This window comes from Canis lupus, chromosome 34 (assembly GCF_048164855.1).
Source record: "Canis lupus baileyi chromosome 34, mCanLup2.hap1, whole genome shotgun sequence".
Classification (NCBI taxonomy): Eukaryota; Metazoa; Chordata; class Mammalia; order Carnivora; family Canidae; genus Canis; species Canis lupus.
The window spans coordinates 17,199,953-17,213,265 of NC_132871.1; the positions used below are offsets into that span (position 1 = coordinate 17,199,953).

Consider the following 13,313-nt stretch of genomic DNA (forward strand, 5'->3'; position numbering starts at 1 on the left):
ATATATATCTTGTCACCATCAGGGAGACTTTGTAAACAAAAAAGATAACTTCCAGGATGTTTTAATATAAAACTTGGGGCTGCTGAAGGAGGGGTGGGTTGGGAGGAAAAGTGTAGGAGGACCCTACCAGGAAAAAAGAAAACAGAAAAAGGAGAGACAGACCTAGTAAGCGCCTCTGAGAAGGGAGTTGGTAATAGCAGTACCTGAGCCGTTTTGAAGGTCAGCTGGAGGTCAGCTATGCCAGACATGCTGGCTGCCATACCAAGTAAGAACCATAATGATCCCCCATTGCTATGACATGGGGAGAAGAGGGGGGTGAAGACATGGAGGTTAAGTATTTCTCTCATAGCCCTTGAAGGGCATCTGGAAGATGGCGTGGGAGCAGCAATTTCTCTCCCATAATCTAACAGGGTTTCCAAGGAAGTCAGCCCCTGTGGAAAAGCCACAGGTCCACTGAGAAGTCCCAGGGGGTGAGGCAAGACCAGAGGCCAGGTTGGAGAGCCAGGTTTCAGACGGACAAATGTGGAAATGAAATCCTTGGGCCCAGGCACCTGGGTGGCTCAGCGTTTGAGCATCTGCCTTTGGTTCAGGGCACGATCCCACGGTCCTGGGATTGAGTTCCACATCGCACTCCCCGTGGGACCTGCTTCTCTCTTTGCCTGTGTCTCTGCCTCTCTCTCTCTCTGACTCTCACGAATAAATAAATAAAATCTTAAAAAAAAAAGAAATCCTTGGGCTTTTCTCATTTTCATCTAAAACCTATCCAAAATAAGAAAGGAGAGTACCAGGATCCTATGTTTGAAGGCATAAATTAAAGAAGGGTTTATTCTAATTTCGTTCTCTCCTTGACTAGTTTTCATCTCTTCTTTAATTTCCCCACTCTTCCCTAATTGCATCTATCCTACCTTGAGAGCCAACAGCAGCAGATTAAACATGCTCTTCAATTTCCACTTGCCTAGGTCCTATTAGCGCAGAAGCAGAGAGTGGAGGTCAAACTGGGGCATCAGCCTGCCTAGGCTAATCCTGTTGCCATCCTGGGCAAGATACTTCATGTCTCACTTCCTCACTATAAATTAGGAATAAAATTATGGCCTCATCATGATGTTGTGATGGATACAAAATAGAATGCAGTGAACTGTCCATAAGCAGCACCTGTCTCATTATCACATTACTGTGCTTATCAAATTGCATCATGATTGCCTCTTTTTGCAATTGTACCTTGCTTTAAACTTTTTTTTTTTAACTTAAAATGTGGAGGAAAATAAACCAAAACATTCATGTTCTTAACACCCAGAACTGAAAATTATTTAAGTTGGACATCTTTATGTTGACTTAAAAAACAGAGAGCTAAGCTATTCAGATTATGGTAGTTGGAGTAATTTCTGAGCCTGGGTTTGCTTTGTCCTCCCCATCAGGTTGTCCACACACCGTGTGGCTGTATGTGGCAGCTCTGTTGAATTCTCACCATTTCCCTCACGCAACACAGATTCAATCTCTATGTATAAGTTTACAAACACACACACATGAAAACTCCCTGTAATTTGGGATGTGAGTTTTTTAAATGCTTTAACTTATATAGAGTGTATAAATAGCATTCTTTTCTTCAACATCATGTTTTTGAGGTTGATTTGTGTTTATATATAGTTTTAATTAATATTTATTGCTAGATATTGGTCTACTTTTTAAATTAGAGCACGTTTAAAGAGTAATTTCTCTATTGATAGGAAGATTGTGTACATTTTTTCTCATCATGCAATTATAAACAATTCTGCAATAAACATTGTTATACATCACCACATTTGTGATGTATACACGCACATTTCAGTTTTACTAGATACTCAAGTTATTTTCACTCGAGAAGTATAAAAATTCTTGATTCCCAGCAATTCTTGTTGGGCAACACGGGATATTGCCACTTTTTAATCTTTGCCGAATGATTGAGCATCTTTTCATATGTTTATTGGTGATTTTGATTTTCCCTTTTGTGATCTGCTTGTTCATACTCTTTAATTTTTATTGGATGATTTGCCACAATTCCTTCTTTATACATCTTCTTTGCTGCTAAACTGTACACCTCCCAAGTCGAGATGGGATCATTGCTCCAGCGGAACTCTGTAAGTGATTACTGTATAAATGAGCTCTCAGGCCTAAAACTCATTTCTGAGTATCGAATACTCAAGCCTTAATTTACACTTCACTTGGACAGCACTTTTGGAAGTTAGCTGAGTGCTATTGTGTCCATTGAGGATTAGAATTTGGCCAATGATATTCAGTAAATATTCACTGGTTATTGGATCCACAGAGCAATGGAAACAATTGGAAGTTACGTGGTCTCTCCAAAGTCACAGTAGGAGTGAGGGTCATTACCAAGGACAGAGATCATCAAGTCATGTAATTGTAGACCTGACCTTCATTTTCAAGGTGTCACAAAGCTCCACAGAAGAAGAGAAAATTGCCAGCAAACGACTCACCTGGTAGCAGTTTTCCAGGGTATTTTCCCACTTCAGTCTGGCAGCACAGCCAGCTAGGTTTTTTTGGTAGTAGCTTTCATCTTCTTTTGCCAATTTCTCTGTCGATTTTTTCAGTTTGCTGAGGAGCTGAAGGAAAATGTCATTGTTACATACTCATTAACACATTTGTCAAAGCTCTTGGTGATCCCAGGTAAAGGACTGCATACATCCCAGTGATATGGTTCCCATCTCCCAGCTCAAGTCAGCAGCAGTAACTATAGATGACAAAATCAAAAATCTTTCTCAGAGAAAAGGCATATTAGAGCTGAAAGTAGACCTATGGGTCTGTCAGTATGATTCCTTCCATTGTTCACATGAGGAAACTGAGGTCCTTAAGTAGGATGTGATGTGCCCACGTTTATCGAATCAAGGAGGAGGCCAAAAGACTGGAGAGGGAAAGCAAGTCCAGATTGGGAAACTCCAGCTCAAGATTGTAACCCACTAATGATTCCTGTACTCTTTTTTGGTAAATCCTCTGTGTCCCAGCATCTCTTACCAGGACAGGAAGAGATTGCAAAAGCGCATAATTTTAGAACTGGCTCACTCACTGGTGAAAGGCCTGAGGCACAGGCCAATGTTCACTACAAGCTGTGGACTGCCCAACAGCTGCTTTCCCCTCATCCTGCTCCCCAGTGATCTGCTCCTTCACAAAGAACCCCCTCTTGCCAGCCACCAAAAGTGGCCATTCTGATTATGAAGCTCGATTATGAAGCCCTCCAGAAAATCAAAGTGATAATAAAACTCTCTGTAGCGGAGTAGCTAAAACTGATTCTCAGAATGCTCAGACAAGTAATTCCACATCTTTGAGAACAAAGTAAGTTGTTGTACATGAATGATTCTCAAACTTGAATATGTTAAGGAAGGACGTGGGTACTTATAAAATTGCAGATTTTCAGGGTCCCACAAGTAGCAATACTGATCTAGTAGTTCTATAATGGGATAAGGAATTTAGAATTTCACTACCTCTTTAGGTGATTCTGATGCAAATAGATTTCAAAGCACAGTTCAAGGAGCACCAAAGATCCCTCTGACTTAAGCAGTTTAGGAGTTTCAAGGACAAAGGCTTTTAAAAATGACCTTCTTTATGCTTACGGACATTTTGACTAATGTTTTAGTAATGAAGGACGGTCATCCAAATGGTGAATATTAACACCACTTACTTTATTATTCCAATTGATGTGCTAGCTGTTCAACTGTCCCTTGGCTCTGATGTATGACTTACACAGGACACATTTGGTTTTGTATATCAAGTGTAATGAACCACATTTATCTGTGGAAACATGAGCTTGTGAATTTTAACCTGATAATAATAGATTGAAAAAGCTGAAAGTGTGCCATGGCTATCCTTTGCTAAATCATCATCCTTAGATTCAGACTTTATTTGAGGTCATCAGGAAGCCTCTATGGCCTTTAAAAAGAGAATCATATGCTCATATTCGAGTTTCAGAAAAGTCAGAGGAGTCCATAGATGGGAAATAGATAGAAGGAGGCAATGCTGAAAGCCAGGAGACCAATCTGCCGAGTACTCCACACGATGGTGATGTGGGTGGGCCTGGAAGAGAGCAGTGGCAAGGGAGAAAAGCACAAGCAGCAAAGTTCAAGAAGTATTTGGTTCAGGAGGTGTAACCTCGAGGATATGTTAGATGGTAATATTCAAAGATATAGAAAACACAGGAATAAAAGAATATTTTTGGTAGAGAGAAATGATGGTTCCAATCTTGGATGTTCAGTTTGAGATGCTAAGAGGCAGTTTAGAGACTTGTTGGGCTGGAGACATAAATTGGGATATTATCAGCCTGGATATGGTAGTGGAAGCCTTGAGAGTATATTTATTGAGTACTGGCTATTTAGTGAGTACCTGATTTGGAGAATACTGTGTCGGGCCCTGGAAGTACAACAATGAATAAAACAGAATGAGTCCCAGAAGAGAAATAATCAGGAAAAGCAATATATAAAGGTCGGGAAGAAAAAGAGAAGTCCATAAAACATTGCGAGAGAGAAAAACCAAAAGAATAAGGTGTTGCTGAAATCAAAAGACAAGAATTTTCTAGAAAGAGGAAGTCAATAATCCTTAATGCTTCCAAGAAGTTAAATAAGATAAGGGCTGGAAAGTACACATTGGCTTTAGCAACAAGGACGACATTGTTTTCCAAGCAATAACACTCTTCGTAGAATGGAGGAGGAAGCTTGGTTGGTGTGGATCGAGGAGTGAACAAGGATTTTCATTAAATCTTATTGAGAAAGGAAGGAGAGATGATGAAATCTGGAGAGGAACAGGAATAGGGCCATGGAAAGGTGTCTCCCTGACTCTTCCTACTCTCCCAAGATGGGATGGAGAGGGACATGTGGACTGACGAGAAGTGACTATTAGAGAGAGGTATGTCCAAGATACAGGCGAAAGGGAAACAATCAAGGGGAGCATCTCTGAGAGGCAGGATGGGCTGGGAATCCAAGCACGCAATAAAGAATTGGCCTGTCCCACTGCACATTTGACTTTAGTAGCCAAGTGGCTGAGCCAACTTCTATTTACTTTGTGAGGAAGGAGGCAAGATAGTCAGTCTGCTGAGAGTGGGTGGTGAGGATGGAGGTGTGAGAAGAATGGAGGTCTAGATCCGCTTCTGCTGAGAACAGGAACACAGGAAGGACTGAACAGGGCAGAGCCAGCTCTGTTCAGGTTGGAGATGATGGGCACTTCTTCTTAAAAAAAAAAAAAAAAAAAAAAGCTACCAGATACGGCGATGAAGATGGTAGGGGTCTTGATATAATGACAGTCAAGGTTCCATGGTTACAGGATCAGTCAGAGGAGGGCAGAGGAAGACCATGGGCTTCGACCTCCCAGGGAAGCTGCTAATGAGGGAAGGAAGAGGAAATCCACCAGTTAGCCGCCTAGTGCTTTTCTCTTTGTTACTGCTTGACATCAATGAAGAATAGCTTCTAATGAGGGCTCCCAAGGCTGTGACAGGCCCCCGGTGCTCAGCACTGTAGCATACCCTGGTGCCACCTCCTCAGAAGCTGCCTCATTATTCAATACTTGTTATGATCATTTCAAACTGTGAAGATTGACGTGGAAAGAAATAAGAACGTTGTAAAATGTTGCTAACAATGAACTTAAGTTATTCAACTAATAGTTTGTTCAGACGAAATGATAGCCTTACTTGCAATGATGATTTTCTTTAAGAATGTCTTGTGACGCTGTGGCCTGCATTTCCTTAGGGGGACTCCAGCTTTGGGGGAAGATACTGACCATTTCAGATGTTTCCAATTTGGAGCACACACCACAATAGGTGGGCAAGGTAATCTATCGTATCTCCAACATTATTTGTGTTCCTTTTTGCCTAAACACAAGCTTACTCTTATTTGACATATAAGTCTACACTGGTGCCCACTCATGGACAAAGGTGTGCTTCATTGGGGGGGGGGGGGGGAGGTGGATGTGAGTTTTACAACCTAAGGAACTGACATGGGCTCTTACAAATGCCTTCACTTTCGGTATCCTGGGACATGTGGCCATCTGCACGTGTCTGGGGTGTGGGGATTTACAGATTTATTATCTAGCTTTAATCAGGTCACACACACAAAATTAACAAATATCTTAAAAAGATTTCTGCTAAGCTGTACATTGACATGAGTATTGCCAATGAAAGCACAGGAAAGCCACAAGAAACTGTGAGAGCTGATGCCTTCTCCTGCTCCCGGTTATGTGTACATAACAAAAACTGGGATGATCTGGTGAAACCTGAAAAGTTAACCAAAAAAGTTTTAAAATTATCAAGAGGACTATTAGAAATATGAATTTACATTTACTACGGTCAAGGCTAAACCTTGACCAAGTGCATATTTTGCCTGGAAATGTCACTCAGTGATCATATGAGGGCATCATGATTAGCTAATCGTTTAAAATATTATTTCATCTTCATCTCATCCTTCAAACCCTTTTTTGTGTCTTATAATGTTCATAACATATTAGTATAACAAAGTACTATGTACGGTACACGATATTGGTAAAGTACATTATATAATTCATTATATATGTACATATATTTTTTACTTACTTGGACTGAGAGTATTTAATAGGGTCCCTGTGGAAAAATTTGGACACCCTTGGTCTAATTTATCATCTGTCAATAATACCTTTTAAAAATATATGTGGACCAGGAAGGATTTAGGATCCCTCTCATAACTGCGCCACACGACAGCTCTGCAGAGACCCCACACAGAGCAGCGAATCAGCCAGTTCTCTTGTGTTCATAGCTCAGAGGAGGAAATCCATCTCTAAGCCACATGCATGCAGCCGGCCATGACGGGTTACCTTCTGCTTCTCCTTCTTAGTCACAGTTTGCTTGGAGCTTTCTACAAGATGGGAGAGTGCCTCATGCTTCTTGGTACTAACCATTAATTTTTTTTTGGCCTAGAGTCAAAAATATACAAAAAAAGCAAAAAGGGCTCAGAAACAGATATCAAGAGAAAACCTCTTCTGTCCTGGAACAAGTCATGTTCATGTGCTAGCTTAAAGGACTGTGTAATTCCAGTTCTTTATTTCTGCCCTGACCTCAAAATCTGCCTGGAACATCACAGTGGCTAACATTTTGCCCTGAAACCACTGTATGTTTTTTCATTATATCGAGTACACTCAAGAGGGTTATACATTTCTCCAAATCACAAAGGCCCACAAGCCTCCAAAACATTGTTCTAGCTAGCATCAGGAAGGGAACGGCTTTACCACAAAAACATCGCAGCAAACATGGAAGACCACTTGCATCATTCTTTTAAATCGGCCTGGGCCACAGTTGAGGTCATTTTAAGATGCTCTCTTAAAACTTACAGCAAAGGGGCGATTTCATTCCTGATACCTAGGCTTCAGGGCTGCATTGGCAGTGGGGGGCAGGCTTGGGGGGTTGTTAGGAAGGAAGAAGCATTCGAAGTCCTCCTACTCAAACCTCAAAGTGGGTTACGACCCAGGTGATCGTTTCCTATCCTAAAGAGTTCCAACTTGGCAGAAGCTGGTGCTCCAGAGATAAAATGAACAAACAGAACTTGGCTTGAGTTGGATCCAGCCTGTTCAGGAGCTGGGTTGATTGAAAGTGTGTTCAGTTTTGCACATCAAGGTCATAAGGACTGTAAAACCAGGTAACGAAGGAAAAAGCTCCCTCTCTCTTTAGGAATCAGAAGCAAAGCCTTCCAAATGTCTCTCGACCCACGAAGCTTCTGCAAAAGTGAATTCAAGGGACAAGGAGCTCAGGGACCCTCTTTCTCTGCCTACAGTCACATGGCCACAGAGAAGGGAGAGCATGAGGGAAGCTTTGGGAACTTTAGGGCTGCCATTTCTGTCTCCCAGATAGATCACACTTCATTACTGACATGCTGAAACCCTTCAATTGTAACGGGGGAGAAAATCATTAGAGCTCAAGAATTTTATGTTCTCCAATTTCTCTGTCACTCTTCATAAAAAAATAAAATCGTTGCAGTTAGAGAAATTACTTGGTGGCAACTGGGAGGCAATTATAGCTGCCGAGCATGGTTTCTCTCTTTCGGTCCATTATCTTGAATTTCCCGTGAAAGCTGAATATTTGGAGAATGGATTTTTAAAAACAAGTTCTGTTTGGGGCGCTTGGGTGGTTCAGTTAAGCATCTGACGCTTGATCTCAGCTCAGGTCTTGATCTCAGGGTTGTGAGTTCAAGCCCCATGCTGGGCTCCATACTGGGTGTGGAACCAACTTAAAAAAATTTTTTTAAACAAACTCTGTTTAAGAAAACTCATAAAATCAATCAAGAGCAAAACTAAAACTAAATGCCTGGACAGTGATTATGGGACTTTTAAACGTTAATTATAAAAGTGATTCTCGTGAGCATTCTTTTACCAGTACTAATGTTGTGGGTATAGAAATCCATTTATCTCAAACATTTCTTATTAATGTCCTTGGTCTTATGGAGTCCTTGATTTCAGCAGGAGCTTCAAAGGCAACAGTGAGGGCTGAGTTGGGGCTGCCTATTTTTGAGGGTCTCTCTGGTTCTTGCCACTAGCAGCTGTCTGCTGGGGAAAGTTCTCTTTGGGCACTGACAGTCTGGAGATGAAAAGGGAGTTCAACTTTTGGAGCACAAGTTCTCTCAAAGGGGGAATCAGTGGGTTTTCTTAGCAGAGTCCTTCTCTGCTGGCCTCTAGTTCTTTCAACTTGAATTCCTCCTAAACGGGATTGTTCTAGAATTATCTTCTGTACATATATATGGGTTCCATCTGTTATTCTCTCTGCATAAGAACCTGTAATGATATGCTCTAAATTCTCACACCAGATCATAATTCCTCTCCCTAGAATTCATTTACTGTTTCCTGCCCATATGTTATCTAGCCAACTACATTTTAAATTACTTGAAAATAGGAACCATGTCCTAGTACAGAGTGGAGTACAAGAAGTGGACCATACATATTTGTGGAATCAATATATGTATTCCCCTTTACATATGGCTACTCACCCTTCACAGTACTCCTCTCACTAGCGAGACAGAGATCACGAACGCCCTTCTACAAATGATAAATCCAAAACTCAGAGAGCATTTGTCACTTGCTCTAAGTTACAGATTATACAGAGAGGCAGTCAGTATAGTGTAATGGGTAAGAGTAATGACTCTGGAACCCAACGACTCGTAACAATTCTTGGTTCAACAGTTAACCAACTTTAGGCAAATTACTTATCTCTCAGTGTCTCAGTTTCCCCACCCATCTGTCAAATGCGACATGCCACATTGGGTTGGCTTTTTTTTGGTGGCAGGGGGTGGGTGGTGGTGGTGTGGCGGTTGTTGCAATGGTTGAATATATAAATATATAACATTTGGCACACAATAAATGCTGTCTGTTAGCTATGAATAATAACCATATTTAGAGCCCTGCTGTGCTATCAGTTTAGTTGAAAGATATATCTACATAATAATTCAGGTGAGGAAACATTTTTCTCTGCAGTTAGCACTCAGAAATACTAACACCAAAACACACAATCACATTTGTGCAAAAGCAAAAAGATTCAGTCCTAAAAACTGAGTTTACACAAATGGCATTCATATGTATACTTGCCTTGATTTGTTGATTCCAATTGCCAATGACAAGATTCGCTGCGTTTTCAACTTCGTTATCAAGCTAGGAACAGAAAAAAAATAAAAATGATTTCTTTTGCTGTCTTTCTGTTGAATCACGGTGCTGGCTTGTTTGTTAATTCTGGTACAATCACTATCACAATCCATAGGAATTCCAAAATCCTACAATGGACGTATATCCTGAGAAAAGTAGCCAAACTACCTTTCTCTCATGTCAAAAATCTCTGGACAGGATTTAGCTTGAATGCATTTGGTAAAATAACCCTTTCCGTGTAAACCAGGTAACTCTATATAAAAACTTGTAAAAACATCAATGTGCACAACTTGCATGGAGGGAGTCTTGTGTGGTTTGGGGTCATTTCCAGACCTACCACTTCTTCAGCATCATTCCATGTGGCCCAAACTTGAGCACCGTGACAATCCATACGGTCCTGGCCATGCTAATTCTAAGTCTCTCATTACCCTTGAAGTGAATACTGTTGTAATTGCAGAGATTGAATTCTTAATCATAATTAACTTTTCTCCTGCTTTTTTTTTTTTAAGATTTATATATTTATTCATGAGGGACACAGAGAGAGAAGGAGAAGCAGGCTCCTTGCAGGGAGCCCAGTGTGAGACTTGATCCCAGATTCCAAGATCCCAAGACCTGAGCCGAAGGCAGATGCTCAACCACTGAGCCACCTGGGCATCCCGTTTTCTCCTGCTTTTAAACAGCCAGAGGGATGGTAACAATAATAATAAAAATATATCTAGGCAACCCCCTCAAGGAGATCAGACTTAAGTGAGAGCGAACCTTTTTTTCCTGGACCATAGATGTTTTTTTCCAGGCCCACAGATCAGCAATCACTCAACCGCATGGGATGCCTAGCAATGCCTCCATTTTGTCCAACTGATTGAATTTGGAATATACAATTTATTTTAACAAGCACAATGAAAATAATTTTGGGCATTATGTCACTTTTGACTCTACGTAAAATGCAGAACAAATTCCCTTCAAAAAAAATTCTCATCTTCCCTTTTTTTAAAATAGGCTTCATAACCAATGTGGGGCTTGAACTCATGACCATGAGATCAAGAGTTGCATGCTCTACTGACCGAGTCAGCCAGGCATCCAGAAAAAAAAATTCTCCTTTTTTATCTTCTGTGAGTGAGTGGACCAGGGTGGTAGGGGTGCAGCGGGGAGGGGCAGTGCTGAAATAAAGACTATGAAACTGGACCAGCAGTTTGAGGGATCACGACATTAATTATTCAAAGCACTATGATAATGATCGTGTCACTGTGCCTAATTTATGGTAAGTACTAAGGAAATGCTAGTGATAATCATATTATTATGGGATATGAAAAACACTTTGTAATTAATGAAATACATGACTGGTGTTTGGTTTTTATTAAGTTGGTTTGCAAAGGTGGAAGATTATATTACTTAGTAATAATTACTATAAATTTCCCTCATCACCCCAGCCCTCAGTAGAACATCCATTCTGGTACAAACACACATATGTCCACACAAACATCAATTCCATTTCCTGACTCACTTTAATGAATTTGAATAAAAATGTTTTTATATCATTTCTCTTCCATCAGGGCTTTTACAGATTCCCTCATCTTACTAATTTATTACCTTAAGGAGCTCCTCTATCTGGCTGTGGTCACTTGAAACCGCCCCTAGCCACTACCCCTTCACAAAGGGCCACCAAGGGGTGACTGCTTCTGAACTTCTTACCTGGACCTGGCCTTGACACAACTGGGACCATGACCTCACCCTATCGGAATTGAGTTGTGTTTATTAAACATCCCTTTATGTCAACTAAAAATATATTTTAAAGTGCTTAACGACAGTATAACACTCAAATAAAAAGAAAAATAAGTCTATCAGAGAAAGACAATTATCATATAATCTCACTCATATGTGGAATTTAATAAAGAAAACAGAGCAACATGGGGGAAGGGAGGGAAAAATAATAAGATGAACTCAGGGAAGGTGACAAACCAGAAGAGACTTTTAACTACAAGGAACAAACAGAGGGTCACTGGAAGGGAGGGGGGTGGGGGGATGGAGTAACTGGGTGATGGACATTAAGGAGGGAAAGTGATGTGATGAGCACTGGGTATTACAGAGGACCATGAGTCACTGACCTCTACCTCTGAAACCAATAATAAGTTATATGTTAATTAACTGAATTTTAATTTTAAAAATCTATGTTAAAAAATAATAAAAAGATGAAATTGTCCTGGAAGGAAAGAGACACAGGAAGACTAGACAATATGCTAGACTAGAAGACCAGGTGCTCCCAAAAGAATTGCTTAATTTTGTTTTTTCCCTTTTTTCCAATTTTAAGACAATTTGAGGACTATATCTATTATTGCCTTTACCTGATCTTAAACTGTTAAGCACAGAAAAACATGTCTTTTTAAATATTGCATTTATAATTCTTCTGTTTACAAAAAGAATAGAATGATGAATAGAATTCATTGAAAAACAATGGAAATATAAAAAGTGCCCTAAAAATAAGATGAAAATAAGCTTGAATTCCACTATCTAGAAATAATTCTTATTAACATTCTGGGGAGATTCCATATATTTACTTTACAAAATGGAGATCGTTTTTATTTAACACTATATAGTGAAAAAATTTCCATGTCATTAAATTTTTCTGTCACAAGATTTTTACTGGTTGCCTAATATTCCATTGCTTGAATTTATCATAATTTATTTTCGGATGATGAAGAGGTTTCTGGTTTTTCAGTATTATAAACAATGCTTTAACAAACATCTTTATACATAAATCTTGAGTTTTGTTTTTTTTTTTTTTTTTTTAAGATTTTATCCATTTGTGTTTTATGAGAGACACAGAGAGAGAGAAGCAGAGACACGGCAGAGGGAGAAGCAGGCTCCATGCAGGGAGCCCCATGCGCGACTCGATCCCAGGACCCCGGGATCACAACTTGAGCCAAAGGCAGATGCTCAACCACTGAGCCACCCAGGCATCCTGAATTTTTGTTTCTTTTTATGACCAATTCCTGAAAGCTAGCATCACACTCGATCACGGTTTATTCCTTGGGTTAAAGACAGAAACTTGCTTTAAGATAGATTTAACTCACTGATTTTCTCTTCTTTTCATGTACACTCAGGACTTGATGAGTTGGTTTTATTGCTTCCAACTCAATTGCTTTGCCAAGTTTTCTGGAAATAGAACATAAAAGACACACAAGCATAGTATTAGGATTTATATCTACTTTCCAAATTATTTTCTGGGGAAATAAAACTGCGTGTTCTAGCCTATCTATTCAGGACAAGTTTGGAGAGGAATATTTGTAGCGCCCACTGTAAATGTGCGTGCCTCCCCTTAGGGTTGCAGCGAGCCCGGGTGGAGCACTCACTGATGTAGGTCCGCCGCTGACTTCATGCCCTCTGAGACCCAGGCCCAGGCACTGACGAGACAGCTGGAAGCAAAAAGGGGCGGGGGGGGGGGGGGGAGACAAGAGTGGGGGTCATTTTTCCAGTAAAGTCTGAGAAATACAGCATCACCTCTGATTCACTACATACAGAAATTGCACTCGTTTCCCTAATCTTATTTCAATTTGTCCACAGGACTAAATCCTGCCAACTTATTGACTGCACTATAGTCGTTACATATACGGCTTTTTTTCTGTCGTTTTTCATTTCGATTTTCATTTTCCATTTCATGCCTGTAGGAAACCAGGGAAATAAAGTAGCCA

At 40.3% G+C, this 13,313-nt stretch overlaps 1 protein-coding gene across 10 annotated transcripts in view; it reads right to left on the minus strand.

The window, feature by feature from the left end:
- Positions 1 to 13,313, minus strand: part of NOSTRIN (nitric oxide synthase trafficking) — a 55,997-nt gene that overhangs the window by 19,571 nt on the left and 23,113 nt on the right. For 8 of the 10 annotated variants that reach the window (XM_072811458.1, XM_072811453.1, XM_072811452.1 and 5 more), the window contains 5 exons: positions 12,975 to 13,037; positions 12,696 to 12,777; positions 9,574 to 9,636; positions 6,820 to 6,918; positions 2,472 to 2,597 (listed from right to left, as the gene is read on the minus strand). In XM_072811458.1, coding sequence (XP_072667559.1) covers positions 2,472 to 2,597; positions 6,820 to 6,918; positions 9,574 to 9,636; positions 12,696 to 12,777; positions 12,975 to 13,000 — 396 coding nt within the window. In that variant the 5' untranslated portion in view covers positions 13,001 to 13,037. The remainder of the gene's footprint in view (positions 1 to 2,471; positions 2,598 to 6,819; positions 6,919 to 9,573; positions 9,637 to 12,695; positions 12,778 to 12,974; positions 13,038 to 13,313) is intronic. The other 2 variants (XM_072811456.1, XM_072811454.1) reach the window with 1 other exon arrangement.